Consider the following 12,094-nt stretch of genomic DNA (forward strand, 5'->3'; position numbering starts at 1 on the left):
ACAGCTAAAGCGGGAGGAGAAAATATGGTCGCCCGCTAAAGGACAGCTGGAGGAGCCATCACCAGCCATTATTGGCCAGCCTATTGGGACTCGGAGCTGGGCTGCAGATTGCGCGGGAAAGATAGCGAAGCATCCGTGGGACGATAAGGAAGCCTTAAACCAACTCTAATTTACATAAATAAATACTTTCGTTGAACATTTCATTTATTTTAATTTTAACTTCTTTGTGCACCAGCAGACTCTTCTTTTTTAAATTGACAGTAAGACCATGCCACATGCATTGCGGGTGAACTTTGAAAACTTCGGTCACTCTACAAAGAATAAGATTTTTCGACTAGTGAAACTCTTAGCCGATCTGAGTACTAGGCTTTAAGCGAAAACCCCCATGTGTAAACAGGCTTATAAATTGTGTTCGACAGTTCAGACACAACTATCGATATATACTAATAAAACGGGTGCGGGACAAAGAAAAAAATAAAAAGAATATCACGAATCTGACTGCAGGTGTTCTTATTTCAATAGAATTTAAAACGAAAACAATCAATATGTCATAATTTATCTGTGAAGGAACAGTTACCAGACGAAATGGCACTAATGGACATAGAGCTAAAGAAGGTAAACGGGTGACATTTCAATTAAGCTGTGTGTACGAGTGTTCCCCAAATAGCTAATCCAACGCCCACTGTACGAGTATTCGTCAACAGGCCTTTACTGAAATGCAGATCAACTAACTGGAAACCACCAAGAAGATCAACATGATCGACATGAAGTGCGACATGGTCAAAACGGGCAAGCACAAGTACCAGCTTACTGAGAAGGGCACTAGCAGTCTTTCCGAACACGCAAGGTAAATATAACTTGGATGTAAATCATCTTCAGATGGCTTTTTAACTATTCCTTTCTAGAGTTTACCAGTCCGTTGGCCGCATGTTCCTGCTGACGAATGTGCAGTACATGCGCGAAGATCTAAAGGCCAAACAAGAAAAGTGCGACAAGGCGATAGAACTACTAGAAAAAAAGAAGACCTTCCTACAGAAGTCCCTCAAGGATGAAGAAGACGGACTGCGTGAACTCGTGAAGCAGCGTAAGGGGGCCGACCTGGTTGCGAAATAAATTCTAACTCGGCATTTATACCTCAATGCAATTGCTTATTTATTTTCAACATATTCGTCTAAATTGAAATTAGCGTAGCTCACGAACGAGTTTCCCAGATTACGCTCGTGTTCAGGTCGGAAGGCGCACTTAAAAACGGGCAGGCCGCTAGTGAGCCAGGGTTCCGCCACCTCCCCAGAGCAAAGAATTATCTTGCACTCAGACGGGTTCCGCTGCAGCCTGGTGATTATTTCACAAGTTTTGAGTGTACACTCCTGAGACAGGAAGGGCGGATCGGCAACGATTATGTCATACTGGTGGTGATGCTCTTTGAGGTAGTTCGGGTTGCCTTTTACGCAGTTTAGGTCGTAGAGCACAAAGTCCGTGCCGTAGGCTCCAAATCTTGGATCGTACTCAAAGATGCGGACTAAATAGGCACGAAATCATCATTGGGCATAGGCATTTAATCTGTTTGCTTACCATTGTCATGGATGTTTCTTATGTCCTTGTAAAGTGATGGACATGATAGGAGAGCAATATGAAAATCTCCCAAATCAGCCTTTTGTTCCGCCAATAGCTTATGCACAACATCGCGCAGAGTATGTTTAGTTTTCGCACTGTACCAAAACTGACTCAGTTGCTGCAAGCAGGAAAAGTCAGCATATATTTAATGTACTTATAGGGTTTCTTGCCCAATCTTCCTCGAATTGAGCATCCATTCCGGCCTGGTTAACAATTTGATATTCCTCCTCGGCTTTGCGCTTGGATCGCGCCGACAGGAATTCGTTAAGAATAGCCAACGTGTCGGCAGGGAGCAAAATGTCCTCGTCCATTATGATATTTTTAGCTATCCCAGTCAAAATAAACCTAACTGTGCGTTTGTTGAACTAGAGGTGAAAATTTGACGATACTTTAGACAGTTAGGGTATTCCGTTACTGCGGAATTATTTATATTTAATTGCGGAATTATTTATTTTACCTCTTTATCAGCAGCTTCATACAAACTCTAATTTTAAATCAGGACTTTAAGCAATTCAATAACCTCGACTCCAACCTTAGTTCATTAAAAAGCCACGGCAGCTCTGAAACATAGTACCACCAATAAGCATGATTCAGTTTAAAAATAAGCAAGGAAGAATATATTTATTTGGTTTCATCTTAAGAATTATACCCGTTACTCGTAGAGTAAAAGGGTATACTAGATTCGTCGGAAAGTATGTAACAGGCAGAAGGAAGCGTTTCCGACCCCATAAAGTATATATATTCTTGATCTAGATCACTAGCCGAGTCGATCTAGCCATGTCCGTCCGGATGAACGCTGAGATCTCGAAAACTATAAGAGCTAGGCTATTGGCATTATTTGGCTTGCAGATTCCTGAGCTTCTTACGCAGCGCAAGTTTGTTTCAGCAGCGTGCCACGCTCACTCTAACGCCCAATAACCGCCCAAAACTGTGGCTCCTACAGTTTTGATGCGAGACTAAATATTTTATCTATCTATCGATTGACCCAAAAAAAGTTTGCCTTGCCCACTTTAATGCCCACAAACTTTAAAAAATCGTTAATAATTAATCGCAAGTTGGTTAGGCGAATATGCCACGCCCACTATAACGCCCACAAACCGCCCAAGCCTGTGGCGCCCACAGTTTTCATTCTAGGTAAAAAATGTTTGTACTAAAATGTATTAGTCCCGTCAATACCTATCGATTGATCCAAAAAACATCTGATAGGCATAAGCAAACCATAACTTTACCCTTTTATATTTTTCAAAAAACGAAAAATGGATTGAGATTGATTTCAGATAAATAATGTATGCTTTGGTGAAACAGTTGCCAAGTTTTGCCAGGAAGCACATAAGAACAAGGCTGTTAATATTTTTTAGAAAAATAGCAAAGCAATATTTAAATTCACGATCAAATAAATGTATCTATTTCGAGCCGTTGGAAGGCTCCTTGGTCCTGCACCAACCACAATATCAATACAAACATTTTAAAATTTTTTTAAAATAAATTAATATGACGGTTTGCCGAAAATTGCGATTGAATTTGTTAAGAGTTTTGACTATATTTTGCGCAGAAACCGTTATGGATGTTATTTTTATATGAAAATAATAATTTATGAGTATTTTCAATTGTCTTCAACCAGTAATTTAAAGTTAAAAATAAGCTTAACAAAAGTAGAGCATCGCCATATCCTTGCTTCAGTTGAATGGACATAGTTTTTCTCAAAACAATCATATATAGATGGTATAATACCGTAATTAATATAAGAAATCATTGAGAGCATTCAATACGTTTGACAAAAACGAACACCGCCAAAGATTGAATTTCTTATCCTTTGGGCCGTGGCTCATGGCGTTCTTCGAAATTCACTCGCTAAATCTGGTATTTTTTCTGATATTTCCTTAGCTCATCTGAGTACAGCGCTGAAAAACAGACCCGACGAAAAGCGTTAGCCTAGGCTTAAGCCTAGTACTCAGATCGACGAAAACCGCGAGCTAACCATAGGAGTGAGCGAGAGGCAAATACGCGGCTAAATGTTTTCGTCGGGTCTGTTTTTCAGCGCGGTACTTAGATGAGCTAAGGAAATACTAGAAAAAATAGCAGATTTTGCGAGTGAATTTTCGATGAATGCCGTTAGCCGCGGCCCAAAGAATAAGAAATTTAATCTTTGGCGGTGTTCGTGCAGAAGCGGTGGGAAATTTAAAAATTAAAAATGGGAGAAAAGCTCCAAAAACGGCTAAGGGAGGTCAGTACAGATGAAAAAGGACGCCTAATCCAAGCTGTTGCCCATTGTTGTGGGACTTGACCGACATACCACAACGGGGCAAAACCGCATAATAGTTGAAGCGCTGGAGGAGATCCACTAAAGAAGGAACATGGGACATCGTTCGATCTCCGACGAGCTCTCCATTGAGGACTCCACCTCCACCAGCTACTTGACAGCTAAAGCGGGAGGAGAAAATATGGTCGCCCGCTAAAGGACAGCTGGAGGAGCCATCACCAGCCATTATTGGCCAGCCTATTGGGACTCGGAGCTGGGCTGCAGATTGCGCGATAAGGAAGCCTTAAACAAACTCCAATTTACATAAATAAAAACTTTCGTTGAACATTTCATTTCTTTTAATTTTAACTTCTTTGTGCACCAGCAGACTATTCTTTTTTAAATTGACAGTAAGACCATGCCACATGCATTGCGGGTGAACTTTGAAAACTTCGGTCACTCTACAAAGAATAAGATTTTTCGTCTAGTGAAACTCTTAGCCGATCTGAGTACTAGGCTTTAAGCGAAAACCCCCATGTGTAAACAGGCTTATAAATTGTGTTCGACAGTTCAGACACAACTATCGATATATACTAATAAAACGGGTGCGGGACAAAGAAAAAAATAAAAAGAATATCACGAATCTGACTGCAGGTGTTCTTATTTCAATAGAATTTAAAACGAAAACAATCAATATGTCATAATTTATCTGTGAAGGAACAGTTACCAGACGAAATTGCACTAATGGACATAGAGCTAAAGAAGGTAAACGGGTGACATTTCAATTAAGCTGTGTGTACGAGTGTTCCCCAAATAGCTAATCCAACGCCCACTGTACGAGTATTCGTCAACAGGCCTTTACTGAAATGCAGATCAACAAACTGGAAACCACCAAGAAGATCAACATGATCGACATGATGTGCGACATGGTCGAAACGGGCAAGCACAAGTACCAGCTTACTGAGAAGGGCACTAGCAGTCTTTCCGAACACGCAAGGTTAATATAACTTGGATGTAAATCATCTTCAGATGGCTTGTTAACTATTCCTTTCTAGAGTTTACCAGTCCGTTGGCCGCATGTTCCTGCTGACGAATGTGCAGTACATGCGCGAAGATCTAAAGGCCAAACAAGAAAAGTGCGACAAGGCGATAGAACTACTAGAAAAAAAGAAGACCTTCCTACAGAAGTCCCTCAAGGATAAAGAAGACGGACTGGCCGACCTGGTTGCGAAATAAATTCTAACTCGGCATTTATACCTCAATGCAATTGCTTATTTATTTTCAACATATTCGTCTAAATTGAAATTAGCGTAGCTCACGAACGAGTTTCCCAGATTACGCTCGTGTTCCGGTCGGAAGGCGCACTCCGCCACCTCTCCCTTATCTTGCACTCAGACGGGTTCCGCTGCAGCTTGGTGATTACACTGTACACTCCTGAGACAGGAAGGGCGGATCGGCAACGATTAGGTCATACTGGTGGTGATGCTCTTTGAGGTAGTTCGGGTTGCCTCCTACGCAGTTTAGGTCGTAGAGCACAAAGTCCGTGCCGTAGGCTCCAAGTCTTGGATCGTACTCAAAGATGCGGACTAAATAGGCACGAAATCATCATTGGGCATAGGCATTTAATCTGTTTGCTTACCATTGTCATGGATGTTTCTTATGTCCTTGTAAAGTGATGGACATGATAGGAGAGCAATATGAAAATCTCTCAAGTCAGGCTTTTGTTCCGCCAATAGCTTATGCACAACATCGCACTGTACCAAAACTGACTCAGTTGCTGCAAGCAGGGAAAGTCAGCATATATTTAATGTACTTATAGGGTTTCTTACACAATCTTCATCGAATTGAGCATCCATTCCGGCCTGGTTAAGAATTTTATATTCTTCCTCGGCTTTGCGCTTGGATCGCGCCGACAGGAATTCGTTATTTTTTGTTGAACGTTGATGCACTAAGAGCAGAACAAACAAGTGGCCCGAACGACACCAATCACGTGCTTGTTACGCGCGGGCCCATATGTATTTCGGGCAAATACGGTTCGCGAGGAAGGTACATAGAACAAATAAAGACAGGACTAAACATAGATCAACAAGACTAAAGCAAATGAGCTAAGATTCTAGTTTTTAATACAGGGATAGAAGTTGAGGAACAAATTAAATGATATAGATTGTTATAATTATTAGAAAGAACGCGAAAGGGCTCGTGCTGACTTAAATTAGATGAGCATCGTGGCAAGTTGATAGGATAGTAGTCTCGCATTAGTCTAACAGGAACATTGAAAGTTAGGCGGCTTACCAAACCTACAGAATCAATATCGCCTCTGATAAGATTATTCATTAAACAAGTAAAAACGCTGTAGTCGAGTACCTCGACTATTAGATACTTACTCAGCTAAAGGGACCGAAGGGAAGTGGAGATATGCAAGCAGCAAAGCGAGATTAAAAAGCGCCACCTACCGGCGGTAGACAGATTTAAGCGTTATGGGCGTTAGAGTGGGCGTGGCAAATTTTTTTCGATAGGTATTGAAGAGACCAATACATTTCAGTTAAAATTTTGTATCTAGCATGAAAATTGTGGGCGTCACAGGTTTGGGCGGCTTGTGGGCGTTAAAGTGGGCGTGCGTAAGAAGCTCAAGAATCTGCACACCAATTCTCAATAGCCGAGCTCTTATAGTTTCCGAGATCTCAGCGTTCATCCGGACAGACGGACATGGCTAGATCGACTCGGCTGGTGATCCTGATCAAGAATATATATACTTTATGGGATCGGAATCGCTTCCTTCTGCCTGCTACATACTTTCCGACGAATCTAGTATACCCTTTTACTCTACGAGTAACGTGTATAAATAGTGCCAAGCATAGTTCTACGGTTTACTAGACCAGGCAAATTATGTATGGATCATCAAATTCTTTAGACCAACGCTTTATAAACCCAAAAACACTCATAGCTTTATTTACAGGTGAGGTTATGTGGAAGTCAAATTTAAGTTTAGGATCTAGGAGAACAACTTAATCGTTAACTGAGTATATTCGGCCCAGGGACATGTTCTGAAGAGAGTAACTCATGAAAGTTAGCGTACTCCTATAAAAAGTCATAACGTTGTCCTCAATTTTTTGTTAAATCCATCTATTACAAAAGATGTCAATTCGAGCAGGTTAGTAGTGGTCGATCTTCGCCTAACAAAACCATGTTGACACGGAAATATTAAAGAGGAGCACAAATTTTGCAAATGAGAGGTAATAATGCGTTCAAATGTTTTAGGAATTGCATCTATAGTTCTGAACATTAACTTTCTCAACCTTTTTGTGGAGTGGAATAATAAAAGAATCTTTCCAGATAGTAGGAAAAACAGATGATGAAGTAGACAAATGAAACAGTTTAAGAATGGGCTTACAAATAGTTCCGGGACAAAACTTAAGCACACACCCAGCGAGTCCATCTGGCCCCGGAGAATAGGTTGGCGTTATAGTTTCTAAATCACTTAAGAGAGAAAAAATACAATTTGCCCTGTTTAAGTGATTAGGGTAGCTAGAATTAGACCAAGAAACAGAACTATAAGTAGACTGGAAGAATTCAGCAAATAAATCTGCAATTTCGGGATGCGTAGATGGCTCAATAGGGTTAAATCGTACAGATGATGGCAATGCTGAAGACTTTCGCTTAGCATTGACAAAGTTATAAAACTGCCTCGGATCCTTTGAAAATTCAAATTTAAATCGGTTCAAGTACATGGAATAGCAATGACTGTTAAGTACATTAAAATTAGTACGAGCCACCACATATCTTGAAAAAGTTTGTTTTTAGGTTTCTAAGTCCTTGCAGCTGATTGGTAAACCAAGGAGGCCTGTCTAACTTAAGAGGAAAACTATCAGGAACACATTCACAGAAAAAAGAGTTTAGGACACTATAAAAAAGTTCCGTATATAAATTTGTTCAGTTATATTGTGAAATCAAGTTGTTGAGTTTACTAAGTCACATTTACGAAACCATCTACTTTTAGTTTGAGAAAGTAAAGGAGAGAGGGTATCAACGCAGGGAAGACAAATTGTAAGTTCTAATGTGGGATGATACCGGTCTTCTGGCACAACTAGTGGGTCAATTCTAGATACCGTGACTTCTGATAATTCTAACAGTCCGTCAACGAAGTCATGGTCAGATAAAGGGGTAGAGACAAGTGAGTCAGTGGAAGGGGACCAAGAAATGTCAGGGAGATTGAGATCACCCAAAACAATTAAAAGATCCCTTTCGGAAAGATGAGATAGAACAGTTTTTATTGCAGACAAATGTTGTTCATAAATTGTTAAGTCGGATCCAGGTGGAATATAAGAACAAGTTACATAAATAGAAAAAGATTTCAAAGAAACTTTAACACCAACGAATTCTATGTCATTAAGAAAGTAGATTCTCTCTCCCCTACGAGGGGAGCGATCAGTTCTATACGTATTAAAATTTTTGTACAGGACTTCAGAGTCTGATATCTCCGGTATAAGCCAAGTGTCAGTAAAGGCCAGAATGTTTTCAGAAAAGGCAGAGGAGTAAGAATAGCCAATGTGTCGGCAGGGAGCAAAATGTCATCGTTTATTATGATATTATATTGTCTATCGCCTATTATGATATTATATGATATAAACCTAACTGTGCGTTTGTTGAACTAGAGGTGAAAATTTGACGATACTTTAGACAGTTAGGGTATTCCGTTACTGCGGAATTATTTATATTTAATTGCGGAATTATTTATTTTAGCTGTTTATCAGCAATTTCATACAAACTCCAATTTTAAATCAGGACTTTAAGCAATTCAACAACCTCGACCTCAACCTTAGTTCATTAAAAAGCCACGGCAGCTCTGAAACATAGTACCACCAGTAAGCATGATTTAGCTTAAAAATAAGCAAGGAAGAATATATTTATTTAGTTATATCTTAATAATTATACCCGTTACTCATAGAGTAAAAGGGTATACTAGATTCGACGGAAGGTATGTAACAGGCAGAAGAAGGCGTTTCCGACCCCATAAAGTATATATATTCTTGATCAGGATCACTAGCCGAGTCGATCTAGCCATGTCCGTCTGTCTGTCCGTCCGGATGAACGCTGAGATCTCGAAAACTATAAGAGCTAGGCTATTGCCATTATTTGACATGCAGATTCCTGAGCTTCTGACGCAGCGCAAGTTTGTTTCAGCAGGGTGCCACGCTCACTCTAACGCCCAAAACTGTGGCTCCTACAGTTTTGATGCGAGACTAAACATTTTTAGCTGAAATGTATTGTTCTTATCAATATCTATCGATTGACCCAAAAAAAAGTTTGCCTTGTCCACTTTAACGCCCACAATCTTAAAGAAATCGTTAATATGATTTATAAATAAATAGGATATCTCGAAAACTATGAAAGATAGAGAATGGGGATTTCTGATTTAGATTCCGTACTCAGGGCAACGCCCACAAACCGCCCACAGCTGTGGCGCCCACAATTTTCATGCTAGGTAAGAAATTTTAACTGAAATGTATTAGTCTCCCAAAAAAAAATTGCAACGGCCACTCTAACCATAACTCGACATAATCAATCTCGCTTTGCTGCTTGCATATCTCCATTTCCCTTATGTCCCTATAACTGAGTAACGGGTATCTGATAGTCAAGGTACTCGACTATAGCGTTTTTTCTTGTTTTAGTCAAAAATCCTTGGACTGTAACTGAAAACTAAATATATAATTATATTTGTTTCGAAAAAGTTGACAATAATTCACAGTTTATTGCTGAAATTTTCTGTTCAATTTGCAACAATTAAGGGAATACCGTGAGTATTTCGCCCCTTTAAATGACGTTCACTCAGATTTCATACCGTAAAAGGTGACAGCGCCTAGAAATTTTCTGGTACAGTCATTAAGCCTAGTTCTCAGATCGGCTAAGAGTCTCTTTACTCGAAAAATCTTATTCTTTGTGACCGAAGTTTTGAAAGTTCAACCGCAATGCATGTAGCATGGTCTTACTGTCAGCAGCTGGGTTTGTTGCCATATGGAAAACCAATCAACTGGAGAAATTTAAAAAAGAAGAGTCTGCTGGAGCGCAAAAAAACTAAAATTAAAATAAATGGAATGTTCAACGAATGTTTTTATTTATGTAAATTAGTATTTTCAAGCGTCCTTCTCGTTTCACGGATGCTTCGCCATCTTTCCCCCGCCACAGCAGTCCTGCTCCGAGTCCCAACGGGCATATTGGACCTTGAGAATGTAAGAGCCGGATTTGGAACGGAGTTGATGCGCTTCAAAAATGTCTTAAATGGAAAGCGTACGATCTAGTCCGAGACAAGCTTTTGTTGCCAACCATGGTTCCCGGAGTTATAAGCACATTAAAAAAGTTCTTTGGTCAACCAGATCAACCAGATCTGGATCGCCTTATTGAGAAAGCTAAAAGAATTTTGGTAAACAAGGACAGGTTGGATTCATTTATCGACTACGCCCTTGCTGTTCGCAACATCTGTGCTACCATGGAGGCCTGTCAACTAGATGCACATCTGAACAACCCAATGCTTGTTCGTGAGTTGGTTGACATACTTCCAAATCAATATAAGCTGAACTGGGCAATGCACCCAAAAGATGGATCCATAGCCAATGTAAAAGCATTGAGCGATTGGTTGTATAAGATCGCAGAAGCAGCCTCCACAGTCGTTTAAACCTCATACTTAAGGACGAGTAATGTCCATACTCATACCAGCTACAATGATGTACAGCCGCAACATGCGGAATCGGAGGAGCACCCACACAATTCCTACCGATCTGAGAACTCACCTTGCTTTGTATGCCAAAACGCGCAGCATCCAGTCGCTCAATGTGAACAATTCAAAAACTACACTTACGAAGGAAGGCAACAAGTTGTTCGTGACAACAGGCTCTGTTTCAAAAGCCTGAAAGTTCATGGCCGTAGATGCTCTTTTACTAATGCATGCGGTGTTGGAGGATGTCAATCAAGGCATCATCCCTTACTTTACAAAGGCAAGCCCAATATCAACGTTGTCACGTCTCACCAAGTCAAATCAGCAGAAGGTAATCAATATTTTCGTATCGTGCCAATACATATCCAAGGTGACAATATTAAAGTTGACACCTTTGCTTTCCTGGACGAAGGCTCTTCGGTCACACTAATAGACGAATCCTTCTTTAAGCGCTTAAACATAAGTGACACCCCCGAACCCATCTGTATGCAGTGGACCAATCAAACCACCAGGAGAGAGGGCAAGTCGTACGCTGCAATATTCGAGTTGCCGGGGCAGGCGCCACTAAATCATATTGGCTAAATAACTTCCACACTTTAAAAAACCTAGTCTTGCCAAAACAGACGGTCAACGTACATGAATTGCGCATCAAGTTTCCACATCTGTATGGAATACCCCTACAATCTTATTTGAATGCCGAACCAATGATTCTTATTGGAACCAACAACTGGAAGCTCGCTGTACCACGAAGGCTCAGAGAAGGAAAATGGAATGATCCCATTTTGTTTAAGTGCATTCTCAGCTGGGGACTGCAAGGCTACACAAGCTCCAAAACTGCATTTTCCATGCACCACTGCCAGTGCAATTGGGACGAGATTGAAAAGAGCATTAAAGAGAGCGTTGAAACTGTTACTCCAAAGTTTCGTTCCGTGGATGACGAGAAGGCCCTGGAAATATTGAATAAAACTTGTTCAAAGGATGAAGGACATTATCAATAATAATCCAACTCTTTCGGAAAGCTACAACAACGCAATGAAGGCTAAAGGCTAAGATAAACCGAGAACATGAACTTTTTGACAAAATTGAGATGCAAATAAATAATCTGCTAGAAAAAGAGTATGCATCCGGACTGTCCAGTGACGAACTTGTTGAACAGCTTGAATATTTATAACCCACAATCCAAACAAGCCTCAAAAGGTCCGTCTCGTCTGGAATGCGGCTGCTAAATCTCACGGGAGGTCACTCAACGATTTCATGTATACCAGTCCCGATTTACTACATCCACTTACCGAAGAATTAATGTCGTTTCGAGTTGGTAAAATAGCTGTTTGTGGCGACATTGCTGAAATGTTCCACCAAATTCGAATCCTGGAATCAGATGCGCACGCTCAACGTTTTGTATGGTACAACAAGGAAATGCAGGCAATCAGAACCTTTGTAATGAGATCTATGACATTCGGAATATACTGTGCGCCATGCATTGCTCGTTATGTTCGCGACGAGAACTCGGATGAATATAAGCTGCAAAGCCC

General features: G+C 40.5%; 4 protein-coding genes across 5 annotated transcripts; 2 read left to right on the top strand and 2 right to left on the bottom strand.

Moving 5' to 3' along the window:
• Window positions 1-349: 349 nt before the first annotated feature.
• Window positions 350-1,139, top strand: LOC118878449 (prefoldin subunit 1-like). The gene is given in 3 exon segments (XM_036821438.3): window positions 350-615; window positions 705-847; window positions 906-1,139. Coding segments are annotated over 3 exon segments (381 nt in total). The 5' UTR covers window positions 350-585; the 3' UTR covers window positions 1,114-1,139.
• Window positions 1,128-2,169, bottom strand: LOC118878448 (protein-lysine N-methyltransferase CG9154-like). The gene is made up of 4 exons (XM_036821436.3): window positions 2,072-2,169; window positions 1,785-1,979; window positions 1,573-1,732; window positions 1,128-1,519 (listed from the first exon to the last, which is right to left on the bottom strand). The coding sequence occupies exons 2-4, from the start codon at window positions 1,923-1,925 to the stop codon at window positions 1,149-1,151; spliced, it is 672 nt and encodes a 223-aa protein (XP_036677331.1). The 5' UTR covers window positions 1,926-1,979; window positions 2,072-2,169; the 3' UTR covers window positions 1,128-1,148.
• A 2,163-nt stretch (window positions 2,170-4,332) lies between these two features.
• Window positions 4,333-5,115, top strand: LOC118878450 (prefoldin subunit 1). Of its 2 annotated transcripts, none has more exons than XM_036821440.2 (3): window positions 4,333-4,618; window positions 4,671-4,850; window positions 4,909-5,115. In XM_036821440.2, the coding sequence occupies exons 2-3, from the start codon at window positions 4,720-4,722 to the stop codon at window positions 5,087-5,089; spliced, it is 312 nt and encodes a 103-aa protein (XP_036677335.1). In that variant the 5' UTR covers window positions 4,333-4,618; window positions 4,671-4,719; the 3' UTR covers window positions 5,090-5,115. The 2 variants fall into 2 exon arrangements, with proteins under 2 accessions (XP_036677335.1, XP_036677334.2); XM_036821439.3 differs by having other exon boundaries at window positions 4,391-4,618; window positions 4,708-4,850.
• LOC108011880 (protein-lysine N-methyltransferase CG9154) lies at window positions 5,104-8,000 on the bottom strand. The gene is given in 7 exon segments (XM_036821435.3): window positions 5,104-5,234; window positions 5,237-5,281; window positions 5,284-5,439; window positions 5,493-5,606; window positions 5,609-5,630; window positions 5,683-5,846; window positions 7,982-8,000. Coding segments are annotated over 7 exon segments (630 nt in total). The 3' UTR covers window positions 5,104-5,124.
• Between the last annotated feature and the right edge of the window lie 4,094 nt (window positions 8,001-12,094).

The sequence above is a fragment of the Drosophila suzukii genome, unplaced genomic scaffold (genome assembly GCF_043229965.1).
Source record: "Drosophila suzukii unplaced genomic scaffold, CBGP_Dsuzu_IsoJpt1.0 scf_24, whole genome shotgun sequence".
Lineage (NCBI taxonomy): Eukaryota > Metazoa > Arthropoda > Insecta > Diptera > Drosophilidae > Drosophila > Drosophila suzukii.